Consider the following 13,151-nt stretch of genomic DNA (forward strand, 5'->3'; position numbering starts at 1 on the left):
AAGACATAGGGCTGAGGAGATAGTTCACTGTTAGAGCATCACACTTGCATGCCTGAAACCCCAGAGGTCCCAAAGTCAGTACCTGGCACCACCATAAGCCAGAGCTAAGCTTGTTCTAGTCAGTTTCACTATATCTCTATCCCTAACTGTGGATCCGGTTGTTGAGAAAGTCATGACCATTTTTTCTTTTTTCTTGGGGGGGGTGGTGATCATTACAGTGCAGTTGTTCACACATGGATATTATATATATATATTATTGGTGGGGGTGTCTTTAACACATAGGCACAATCTCTCATCTCAACTTGGTAGGTATCCTGGAGACACAACAGGACCCCAATGTCCCCTCTTCCTATACTTTTTCCACTTTCCACAGAGTCCTTTGCTTCAATGCAATATGACACACCGAGCCCAAACTCCACCTTATGTTTTGCTTACTGTTCTTTATTCTTAAGTTCCACCTACAAGTGAGATCATTCACTATTGGTCTTTCTATTTCTGATCTGTCTCACTCAACATGATGCCTTTAAGTTCTGACCACAATATCGCAAAGGAGATGACCCCATCATTTTTAACAGCTACATAGTACTCCATTGTATATATACACCACACTTCCTTAGCCAGACATCGTTGATAGACATCTAGATTGCTTCCAAGTTTAGGCTATCACAAACTGTACTTCTAGGAACATTGGTGTGCATAGGTCTTTTTAGATAAGTGTTTTTTTTGTTTTCCCTGGATCATTCCCTAGGAGAGGGATTGCTGGGTTGTAAGGCAGATACATTTCTAGAGTTCTGATGAATTTCCAGACTGCTTTCCATAGGGCTTGAACCAGCTTACATTCCCACCAGTAATATAAGAGAGACCCTTCCCCTCCCCACAGACTCACCAATGGTTGGTGCTTGTCTTTTCTAGTAGGATAATAGTCATTTCAATGATATTAACTCTTGCAATCAATGATCATGAGATACATACTGTATTTTCTCTGTTTTTTTCTATGAAAAAAATACATAACGGTTTTCCCAACTACACACAAATACACACACACACACACACACACATATAATCTTTATAGTTAATAAAATAAATTTAAAAAACTGATACAGCAAGTGTTGGGGAAGACAGAAAAGTTGAAACCCTCATACACTGCTGATTGGAATGTAAAAAAAAAAGTACATGGTTCAGGGGTCAGGTGGTGGTGCACCTGGATGAGCATACATATTACAATGCAGAAGGACACAAGTTCAAGCCCCTGGTCCTCACCTGTATAGGGAAAGCTTTACAAGTGGTGAAGTAATGTTACAGGTGTCTCTCTGTCTCTCTCCCTCTCAATTTACAGCTGTCTGTCAAAATTAATTAATATAATAAAAGACTTTATACATATATTCCATGGTTCAGAAACTCTACTCTAAAGAGTATGCCCAAGGGGGATGAAAATGTACATCCCAGGGAGTCGGACATTAGTGCAGCGGGTTAAGCGCAGGTGGTGCAAAGTGCAAGGGCCAGAGTAAGGATCCTGGTTCCAGGCCCCAGCTCCCCACCTGCAGGGGAGTCGCTTCACAAGCTGTGAAACAGGTCTGCATGTGTCTAATTTTCTCTCCCCTTCTCTGTTTTCCCCTCCTCTCTCCATTATTCTCTGTCCTGTCCAACAATGAGGACATCAATAACAACAACAATAATAACTACAACAATAAAACAACAAGGGCAACAAAAGGGAACAAATAAATATTAAAAGAAAAGAAAATGTACATCCACACAAAAACTTGTGTGTGTCAAATTGATGGGGTTTATAGTAATATTTATACACCTTTCCCATATTAGGGAGCTACTCTCTTCCCTGATCCAGCTTTCTGATTTGGTCCTTTTCCCAGCCATGACATCATCTCCCCAGACAATTATTAGGATCCACCTGCATATCATACTTCAGGCTCAGGCAAAAAACCAAACAAACAAAAACACGAGTATAGCTATAGGGCCTTTGAAATATAATTAAAATATGCCTACTAGCTATCTACAAAATGGAGGACCCCCCAACACTTCATCTGCACTGTTCCAGCCTTTAGGTCCATGATTGTTCAACAATTTGTTTGGCTTTGTATGTTAACTCTCTTTTCAGCCACCAGGTTCCAGATGCTACCATGATGCCGACCAGACTTCCCTGGACAGACAACACCACCAATGTGCCTTTGAGCTCTGCTTTCCCAGAGCCTTTCCCCACTAGGCAAAGGAGAGACAGGCTGGGAGCATGGATCGACCTGTCAACGTCCATGTTCAGCAGGGAAGCAATTACGGAAGCCAGACCTTCCACCTTCTGCATCCCACAATGACCTTGGGTCCATTTTCCCAGAGGGTTAAAGAATAGGAAAGCTATCAGTGGAGGGGATGGTATACGGAGGTCTGGTGATGGGAATTGTGCAAAGCTGTACCCCTCTTATCCTATGGTTTTGTCAATGTTTCCTTTTTATAAATAAAAAAAAATTTTAAAAAGAGGTGATGAACAAATTGAGTGACTTGTGAAACACTTTCATTTAGTTTGCCTTTCATACCTCCTTTTATGAAGGAAAAAAAACTTGTGTGTGAATATTCACAGCAGAATTATTTACTCCAGTGAAGAAGCATAAGCAGTCCACATTACCTTCAATAGACAACTAATAAACACAAGTAAAGTGCACATACATGCCACGGGATATTATTCATCAATGGAAGATAATAAATTATATTTGCTGAATGACACATGCTGGAACATGGATGAGCCTTGCTTGAAACCATGGTAAGAAACATAATTCTGAGGGGGGTAGGAGGTTGTGCACCCAGTTAAGTGCACATAGTATAAAGCACAAGGACCTGCACAAATATCTGGGTTTGAGCTTCCAGCTCCCCGCCTGCAGAGGGGAAGCTTTATGAGCAGTGAAATAGGTCTGGAGGTGTCTGTCTTTCTCTCTCCCTCTCTATCTCCCCTTTCAATTTCTCTCTGCCCTATCCAAGAAAAAAATGGCCACCAGGAGCAATGGATTCATAGTGCCTACACCGAGTCCCACAAATAACCCTGGAGGCAAAATTTAAAAAAAAGAAATAAAGAAAAGAAAGAAAGAAAATTCTGATGTAAAAATTAATTCATTATGTAATCTAATTTATATAAATTGTTTAACACAGGCCAGCCTACAGAAAGTGATTGCCCAGGCCCAGTTGCTATTGAGATAAAACTGAGGAAGTTCTTCTCTCAAGGGGAACAGAGAATGTTCACTCTCTTTATAACTGAAATAGCTGTATCAATACACATTACCTCAAAGATAGGATAATGGAGGGTGTTTGTGTGTGGGGGGGCTCCTTGTGAAAGAATTGGGGAGATACTTGATTCTTGCATTCTATGCAGCTCAATGTTTTCATAGGATGAAATCTCCTCTTTACAGAATGTCCAGAGGACGTTCAAGCAGTTTGTTTTCCACATACAGACTCAAAAAATCTACGTATGAAAGTAAGCATATAGTTGAGTTAAAATCCCAACCCCCAACCTTTTGTCTTCTAGGAAGAAGTAAAAAAAAAAAAATCTGTGTGAATTGGGGACCTAGGTGTGTTTGTCCACGCCTCCCAACTGCCCCAGATTTGAATGTGGAGGTCCAACTGTCTGGTAGGGATCTCTCCTGACTTCTCCAGACTCTTTCATCAATTCACCTCTTCCAGGTAGAGAGAAACCCTCCAAACTGACAAGCTAAATGATTTAGACCAAGAGGCAACCATTATCAGATCAGAGAGAACTATTCTTGGGCTAAGCATAGAGCTCTTGAGAAATAAGAGTCACGTAAACTATTTTAACAATAACCATTAACCTTTTAATTAAATTTCTAATCAAATACAATAGTTTCTTCTTTGTCTTAAAGAATAAATTAACAACAATATTTTTAGTTTGGGAAAGGAAGAACACAGTAAAAGTGAAGAAAAGTCATCCAAAAATATATTCCAGAAGATAATATAAATGCAGGTGATTTCCATGTCTGCCTGGTGGCTGCTATCAGAGGGCCAAGACAATTAACTGTACTTCAAAATCTCCTCCAATTTCAACAGGCTCAACGGCGGGATTTTGGTGACTTCAAAGTAGGCCCTGCAAAAGGAAGACGGGTCTGTTCAGTATAAAATAAGCCAAAGCCAGACGACCTCTCCCATGTGTTCTGGAACCTCACTGGGGGTATGGATTGACCTGCCAATGCCAATGTCCAGCAGAGAAGCAATTACAGAAGTCAGAACTCTCATCTTCTGCACCCCACAAAGATCTTTGGTCCATACTCCCAGAAGGATAAAGAATAGGGAAGCTTTAATGGAGTGGGGGTATAAGGAATTCTGGTGGTGGGAATTGCATGAATTGTACCCCTCTTAACCCACAGTTTTGTCGACCATTATTAAATCAATAATACTAATAATAATAATATAAGTTGAAGAATAAGAAAACACAAAGCAGAACTTGAAATCGGTTTAGTGTATTGCACCAAAGTAAAAAGACTCTTGGGGTGGAGAGGTGGATTCAGGTCCTGCAACATGATGGGAGAGGACCTAGAGGGGGTTATATTGTTATGTAGAAATACTGAGAAATGTTACACATGTATAAACTACTATATTTTACTATTAACTGTAAAACATTAACCCATCTAATATAGAAAAAGGGGGTAAAAAAAGCCAAAGCAAGCAGGGTCCATGGAATAAGCAGGATATAGGAGCCTTTATCTCCTTATCTGAAGCAGGAAGTAAAAAAAGAAAAGCTCCCACTTTTTTTCTTTTCTCTTAAATGAAGGCTAGTCTAGGCCTCCTCCTGACTGAGCACAAACCCAAATTTCCATGGAGGTCAGTACTTACCGGTGAGAGTATTTGGAATGCACTGCCCCGAGTTTATCTTCAAAATTTGCAGTTAACATAGAGTTCATTTGCCTGACCAAGGGGTGAAGCTCCAAAGACTTGTAGCCACTGTAATACTCCAGGCTGGCAGTCTGAAAATAGCAACATGAACAGTGACTTTAACAACAGGCTGTAGTCACTCACTCTGTATCTCCTATGCCTAAGCCAAGATTCTTACCCAAGGAATAAGGTGGGGGAGGTGACAAAATGTCTCAAAGACATGCAAATAGAGACAACAATGAGATACCACTTCACTCCTGTGAGAAACAACTACAACAACAAATGTTGGAGAGGTTGTGGGGACAAAGGAACCCTCTTGCACTGATGGTGGGAATGTAAGTTGGTCCAACACCTGTGGAGAGCAGTATGGAGAACACTCAAAAGGCTAGAAATTCCTTGAAATTCCTCTCCTGGAGATATAGCCTAGGGAACCAAACACACCCACCCAGAAAGATTTGTGTATGCCTATATTCATAGCACCACAATTTGTAATAGCACAAACCTGGAAGCAACCCAGGTGTCCAACAACAGATGAGTGACAGCTGTGGTATATATACACAGTGGAATACTATTCAGCTATTAAAAATGGTAAATTCACTTTCCTCACCTCATCTTGCAGAGAGCCTGAAGGAATCATAAGTGAGATAAGCCAGAAAGAAGGATGAGTATGGGATGATCTCACTCATAGACAGAAGTTGAAAAATAAGAACAGAAAGGGAAACACAAAGCAGAACTTGGACTGGGTTTGGAATATTGCACCAAAGTAAAAGACTCTGGGGAAGAGGAGGGGTTCAGCTTCTGGTGCATGATGGGGGAGGAAGACCTAGGCTGGGGGTGAGAATATTTTGCAGAAAACTGAGAAATTTTACTCATGCACCAACAACTGTATTTACTGTAAACCAAGAGACCACCCCCCAATTTAAAAAAAAGGCTCAAAGACTCACATAATAGATAATTATCAGTTACAACTACAATAATCACAGATACCTGTTAGATACTAGCTCTAATTGTAAGCTGAAATGCACAAAAAATTAATTAATTAATTAATTAATCAAATAACAGGACAGAGTTTTGAAATTTTCCTCATTCTGAGGCCAGGCAGTGGCACTCCTGCTTAAATGCTCACATTACAGTGCTCATAGACCCAGGTTCAAGCCCCTGGTCCCCATCTGCAGGGGGAAAGCTTTATGAGTGTTGAAGCAGGGCTACAGGTGTCTCTCTGTCTCTCTCCCTCTATCTTTTCCCCCCAATTTCTGTCTCTATCCAATAATAAATAAATAAACACATAAATGCACAAAAGAAAGAAGGAAAGAAAGAAAGAAAAGGAGGAATGAAAGAAGGAAGGAAGGAAGGAAGGAAGGAAGGAAGGAAGGAAGGAAGGAAAGAAGGAAGGAAGGAAGGGAATTTGCTCATTTTCAGGTCAGGAGCAAACTGCATAAGGAAACCTCGGAACAAACTGGGGACTTATCGGTGCCTGGTGGATGTTACAATGCTCAAGGACCCAGGTATGAGCCCCTAGTTCCCACCTGCAGGGGAAAGCTTTGCAAATGGTGAAGCAGTTCTACAGGTATCTCCCCTCTCTAACTCTCCTTTCCTTCTCAATTTCTGACTGTCTCTATCCAATAAATAAACAAAATATTAATAACCAAAATAAATAAAAACTGGAGGCTCCAACTCAACAGGTAAAAGGAACTTAAGGCTCTTCATTCTTGTTTGGATCTAACAGCTGACAGTCCAGCCATTCATTTTTCTCATCAAACTTGACAGATGCCTATACTGTGGCAGAATCAGGCTCTAGAGGCAAATTGCTGTTTCAGTTCCAACTCCCAATACATAAACCCCAATTCACTAACAGTTCTATAGCTTCTGGTTCCCTTGGTTTCTCAGTCTACCAAATGGGAACCACCAAAGTTATTACATCATAACACTGAATGAGTAGATATATAAAAGTATACATATCAGGGAATAGCATATAATACATGTCCAAATGTTGCCAGCCAGCATTAACATTGCCAAGCCCTGTGCAGGATACTGGGAAAATAAAGACAACTAAAAAGCTGCCCTTGAGAAGTCTGAAGTCTAGTAGGGAGATATTATGATGCCATCCTGACCTTCCTGTGCAGATGACCTCACCAGTGCACCTCAGAACTTCACCTCTGCAAAGCCCTATCCCCCTAGGGAAAGACAGAAACAGACTGGGGGTATGGATCCACCTGCCAATGTTCATGTCCATCAGAGAAGCCATGACAGAAGCCAGAACTCCTACCTTCTGCACCCCAAAAAGAATTTTGGCCCATACTCCCAGAGGGGTAAATGACAGGAGAGGTAAACCAGAGGGCTCTGAACCCTAATTCCACCAGAACCCAAAGTGTCTGTCACCGGGAATCTTGTTTTTGCACCATCAATTAAAGGAAGGTGAATCTGGAAAACACCAGAGGAAGTCAGGCAATAACTTTCTCTTGTCTGAGAAGAGGAAAAAAGAAAGGATGCTTGGAAGTAGGTGTAGATATGACTTAGAAAAGAAGTGAAGGGGGGCCAATTGGTGCCACACCTGGTTGAGAACACACATTACGATGTGCAAGGACCCAGGTTCAAGCCCCCCCAGTCCCCACCATTAGGGGGGGGGAAACTTCACAAGTGGTAAAGCAGTGCTGCAAGTGTCTCTCTGTTGCTGTCTCCCCCTTCCTCTCAATTTCTCACTGCCTCTATCAAATAAATAAAGATACTTAAAAAAAAGCATAAGGATCTGGGTTTGAGCCCCTCTTCCCTACCTGCAGGGAGGTCACTTCAAAAGCAGTGAAGAAGGTCTGCAGATGTCTCTCTCTCTATCCTCCCCTCCCCTCTCAATTTCTCTCTGTCCTAGCCAATAAAAATTTAAAATGGCCACCTGGCAGTGGACCAGAAGTGCTGGCACCAAGCCTCAACAATAACCCTGGAGGCAAAAAATAAAAATAAACAAATAAGAAGTAAAAATGGGTAAAAAATAGAGGGATACATATATACGGTCAACCTATATCTGTGACCTTGGGAGACCTACTGCAATTTCCAATGGAGGGGATGACAACACAGAACTCTGGTTTTGTAAATTAATATTAAATCACTAATAAAAATAATGTAACAAAAGAACACATGTTCAGTTGGTACTGATAGTCAAATGGTAGCTCCACAACCAGAGAAAGAAAGATGTGTTCTACAAGGCAATGGTTTTCCAGTAACACCTGACATTATTTTCCCTGAACTCTTTTAGTTCACATCTTTTCTCTGAAATGCTAAATAGCTTAACCTAGAAGTAAGGGTGAGATCAGGGGCTAGGTGGTAGCACGCCAGGTTAAGCGCACATAATATGAAGTGAAAGGACCCACACAAAGATCCTGGTTTGAGCCCCACATGCAAGGTGGTCACTACACAAGCGGTGAAGCAGGTCTGCAGGTTTCTATCTTTCCCTCCCCATGACCCCTCAAATGCTTTTCTGCAGGCATCCCCGCACTCTGTTGAAGTCAGCTTTATCCTCATTGGCAATGGGCAGTCATCAACATGCTTTGCAGGGGACTAGCTCTCAGGGTGACACATTATATTGGATAAGTTCCATAGAATCAATAGTCAAATCATCACTGCACTGCATCCACCTTGACAATCATGACTCGTTGATTTTTTTCCTCCCTTCCTTCCACCCTTTTAAATTTTATTTTATTTTATCTATTCAGTAGAGACAAAGAAAATTTGAGAGTGAAGAGGGAGAGGTAGGGGGGAGAGAGAGAGAAAGAGAGAGAGAGAGAGAGAGAGAGAGAGACCTGTAGCACTGCTTCACTGCTCATGAAGCATTCCTCGATATTCCTGGTAGCCATTTATTTTCTTTCTGTCCTTTGTTGACAGAGGGTGAGAAACAGAGAAAAGGGGAGAGAGATGGAGAGAGGAGATATCTACAGCATGGCTCCACCACTCATGAAGCTTCCCCCCTGGGATCTTGTGCATGGTAATGTGTGTGCTCAACCAGATATACTACTACCTGACCCCAATATCCCCATTTTTACACACTCTCTCTGATGTAATATACCTTCTGTACTTATTGGCTATGTCTAAAATACACAAATAGGATGATGTCACTCCTCTGTCTAAAAAATACTTCTAATGATATAGTATACAGTCCAAGGGAAGCCAGGTGGTGGTACACCCAGTTAAGTGAACATCAGACTAAGCACAAGGACCTGTGGAAGGATACAGGTTTGAGCCACTGCTCCCTACCTCTATGGGGAATGCTTCACAAGTGGTGAAGCCAGTCTGCAAGTGTTAGTCTGTCTTTCTATCTCCTTCTCTATCCCCCCCCCAATTTCTCTCTGTGCCATTCAATTAAAAAAAAAAAAAAAAAGACTGCCAGGAGCAGTGGGTTTATAGTGCTAGCATGGAGCCCCAGTGATAACCCTGGAGGCAAAAAATAAAGTAATATAAATAAAGTCCAAGGGCATGGCACCCAAGGTCTCACAATCTAGCAATACCCTGCCATTCTGGTCTCACCATTCTCCTTTAATATACCATCCTCTCCAGGAGTCGGGCAGTAGCTCAGCGGGTTAAGCGCACATGGCGCAAAGTGCAAGGACCAGCAGAAGGATCCTGGTTCGAGCCTCCAGCTCCCCACCTGCAAGGGAGTCGCTTCACAAGCGGTGAAGCAAGTCTGCAGGTGTCTATCTTTCTCTCCCCCTCTCTATCTTCCCCTCCTCTCTCCATTTCTCTCTGTCCTAGCCAACAATGATGACATCAACAACAACAATAATAACTACAACAATAAAACAAGGGCAACAAAAGGGAATAAATAAATAAATTAATATTTAAAAAAATATATATCATCCTCTCCAAACAAACATAGAAACGTCTTATAATGGGGAATAGGGTGGTAGCTCAGCAGGTTAAGCGCAGGTGGCACAAAGTGCAAGGACCAGCGTAAGGATCCCAGTTCGAGCCCCCAGCTCCCCACCTGCAGGAGAGTAGCTTCACAGGCAGTGAAGCAGGTCTGCAGGTGTCTTTCTCTCCCCCGTCTTCCTCTCCTCTCTCCATTTCTCTTTGTCCTATCCAACAATGACAACTATAATAACTACAACAATAAAACAAGGGCAACAAAAGGTAATAAATAAATAAATAAATAAATAAATATTTTTAAAAAGAAAAGTCTTATAATGGTTACACAAAAAGTCATTTGTGCTTGAGGCTCTGAAGTCCCAAGTTCAATCCCCTACACCATTATAAACCAGTGTTCTGGTAGAAAAAGAAAGAAAAAAAGTTAGGAAAAGTCCTATTCTGTTCCAGTATATCATATTCCTTTCACGTCTTTTTGAACATTAGTCCTCTACCTAGAATGTCTCCTGTCAGAGGGCTCTACTTCCAGACTCTAGCTGAAGAATCTGTTTCCATCTATTCTTATACAATAGATATATGCTTTGAATGCCATTATCAACTCCCAACTCTGCCCCCTTGTTAGCTTTCTGAACATAAAAGTTATTTAGTATCTGCCAATAGAGTTAATAGTACTGATCTTGTAACACTGTTGTTGAGACTACATATGAGTACACACACACACACACATACACACACACACACACACACACACACACACACACACACATTGAATACTCCCTTATATACACAGGCATTTGCTTCCACATCTCTAGGTTCTGGGCCAGTGCATTCCAAACTCTGAACCACTGACCTCCCACAGCAGGCAGGGTTGCAGCCTTACTGAGGGGACTGCATGTGACAGGGGTGGAATGGCATCAGGTAAACACACGTGCGCGCACACACTCACTATTATATCATTTGGGACAAAATGAATAGAATCAGAGGTGATTATGCTAAGTGAAATAAAGTAAATGGAGGAAGGATAGCTACTAAGCTGTTTTATTCATATGCTCCTAAGTGGAACAGAGATCATTAAAACACACAAACTTGCAAAATTTTATGAGAACTGCTCTAATAAATTACCAGAGGGGAAAATCCAGAACTTTGGTGATTGGATATGGTAGGAAACCATACCCCTGTAATCTTATAATTTGTAAATCATTTTTATACACTTAATAAAAAAACTATTTAAAAAATCCAAGTTAAAGAAATGATCCTGCCCCCTACTCTATCCTCCGCACACAAATTAAAAACAAAACAAACTTTCAAGGTTTTGTGTTTTATCATATTGTGTTGCCAGCTAAATTTCCTCTGGGTATGTTAAAAACCACTGCTTGTAGACTATTTAGGCAACCAGGCTCTTAAGATACCAAGATGCCAAGGAACTTAGAAGCATGAGTAACCAGCAGTTATGCCACCAAAGTCTCCACAGCCATAATTAATGTCTTTCTCCTGTGCCAACCATGCATTTCTGAATCCCTCCCCTCCCAGTCTTTCCCCTGGCAAGTGTTTACCCAGTGATGAAGCTTCTTCATGTAAAGAGCCAGGAGGAAGGAAGCAGCAGCAAGTTTGGAAGGCCTCTCCTTGACATAGTCGTACTCCTGCAGGGTCCTCTCACAGATGTAGCGGGATAAGGTGATTGTCACCATGTCCACATGAATACACTAGAGGCAGAAAGAAGACTGGCTCAGCCATCAAGTCAGAAAACAGGGACCAGGGAGAAGAGTCTCTGCATCCCCACTCCATGTTATCCCCTCTCAGGTCTAAGGGGCTCTGTCTGAGCCTCAACCTCTCTTGCCACCCTAATTCACAATAAGGTCACTGCTCCTCCTGAACACAGAATCTTAGGAGGGACATTTTTGAAATTGTCATGGGGTTTGTCATCTTTAGAGTTTTCTTTAAAAAATATTTTAGGGGGTATATAGCAAAATGTTTATGCAAAGAGACTCTCATGCCTGAGGCTCCAAGGTCCCAGGTTCAATCCCCCAAACCACCATAAGCCAGAGCTGAGCAGTGCTCTGGTAAAATAGTAATAGTAGTCGTAGTAGTAGTAGTAGTAGTAGTAGTAGTAGGAGGAGGAGGAGGAGGAGGAGGAGGAGGAGGAGGAGGAGAAGGAGGAGGAGGAAGAGGAATATATGTATGTGTATATATAAAATAAATACACTATGTTTTTATTTATTGGGGGAAGACAGAAAATGAGATGGAAGTGGGAGACACAGAGAAAAAGAAAGACACCTGCAGTACTGTTTCACCACTCATGAAGCCCATCCCACCCCTAGGGAGAATCTTTAGAACTTTTAACCAAATTATTAATTGTTCTTAGGGCACTCTCCCACCTATTTCCATACAAGTAATATTTTACAGGGTTAAATTCCTCCAACTGTGATTCTGCACCTGACTCTACCCTCAGAGGTGTTCCAGGGTGCAACTCATCTCGTCTGAATCACCTATATGAAGTCCAAATGGGGTGCAGTGGATAAAGTACTGGACCTTCAAGCTTTAGGTCTTGAGTTCAATTCTCAGCAGCACATGTACCAGAGTCATGTTTTGGTGTGAATCCTCTCCCCCACCTCTGATAAATAAATTATGATTATAAAGCAAAGGACTGTGGAGACGGGGGGAATGGAGGGGCTTTCGAGTCCTGGTGCATGATAGTGGAGGGGGACCTCGGCTGGGTGTGAGAGTGTTTTGCAGACACTTATCATGATGAGATGAGAAATTGTACCCATGTGCCAACAACTATACTGTAAACCATTAACACCCCTTCCGGGCAACAGAAAGGGGAAAAAATATGACCAATATCTCACACATAAAAAAATTATGCAATACACACTTCTGAAATAAAATGACATGAAAGATCATAAAATGAATTCAGTTCCCCTAGGGATAATGATTACGTGAAGAAAGAAACTTGGCCAGCATGTCCCCAAAACTTGCCTCCTGATCAAAGAATTGTCCCCCATCCCCCTACTCTGGCCTCATGTTAAAACTTCTTTTTCCCTTTATTGAAGGGATTAATGGTTTACAGTCGACAGTAAAATACAGTAGTTGGTACATGTGTAACAGTTCTCAATTTTCCACATAACACTCTAACCGCCGCCCCCAGGTCTTCCTCAGTCATCACGTTCCAGGACCTGAGTATTCTCCACCACCCCAGAGTACTTTACTTTAGTACAATATACCAAATCCCATCCAAGTTCTGCTTTGTGTTTTCCCTTCTGTTCTTATTTCTCAACTTCTGTCCATGAGTGGGATCATCCCATAGTCATTCTCTTTCTGGCTTATCTTACTCGTGTTAAAAATCCTTCTCTTTCTGGCTTATCTTATTCGTGTTAAAACTTCATAGGCACACTACAGAAATGTATAACTTTCTCCCCTTCCCA

At 41.7% G+C, this 13,151-nt stretch overlaps 1 protein-coding gene across 1 annotated transcript in view; it reads right to left on the reverse strand.

Moving 5' to 3' along the window:
* Positions 1–3,948: 3,948 nt before the first annotated feature.
* The window catches only part of CCNB3 (cyclin B3), a 43,602-nt gene continuing 34,399 nt past the window's right edge, over positions 3,949–13,151 (reverse strand). Inside the window, exons 7-9 of the mRNA XM_060183589.1 lie at positions 11,283–11,432; positions 4,843–4,973; positions 3,949–4,096 (exon numbers count right to left, since the gene is read on the reverse strand). Of these exons, the coding sequence (XP_060039572.1) occupies positions 4,024–4,096; positions 4,843–4,973; positions 11,283–11,432 (354 nt within the window). The 3' untranslated portion in view covers positions 3,949–4,023. The remainder of the gene's footprint in view (positions 4,097–4,842; positions 4,974–11,282; positions 11,433–13,151) is intronic.

The sequence above is a fragment of the Erinaceus europaeus genome, chromosome X, assembly GCF_950295315.1.
Source record: "Erinaceus europaeus chromosome X, mEriEur2.1, whole genome shotgun sequence".
Lineage (NCBI taxonomy): Eukaryota > Metazoa > Chordata > Mammalia > Eulipotyphla > Erinaceidae > Erinaceus > Erinaceus europaeus.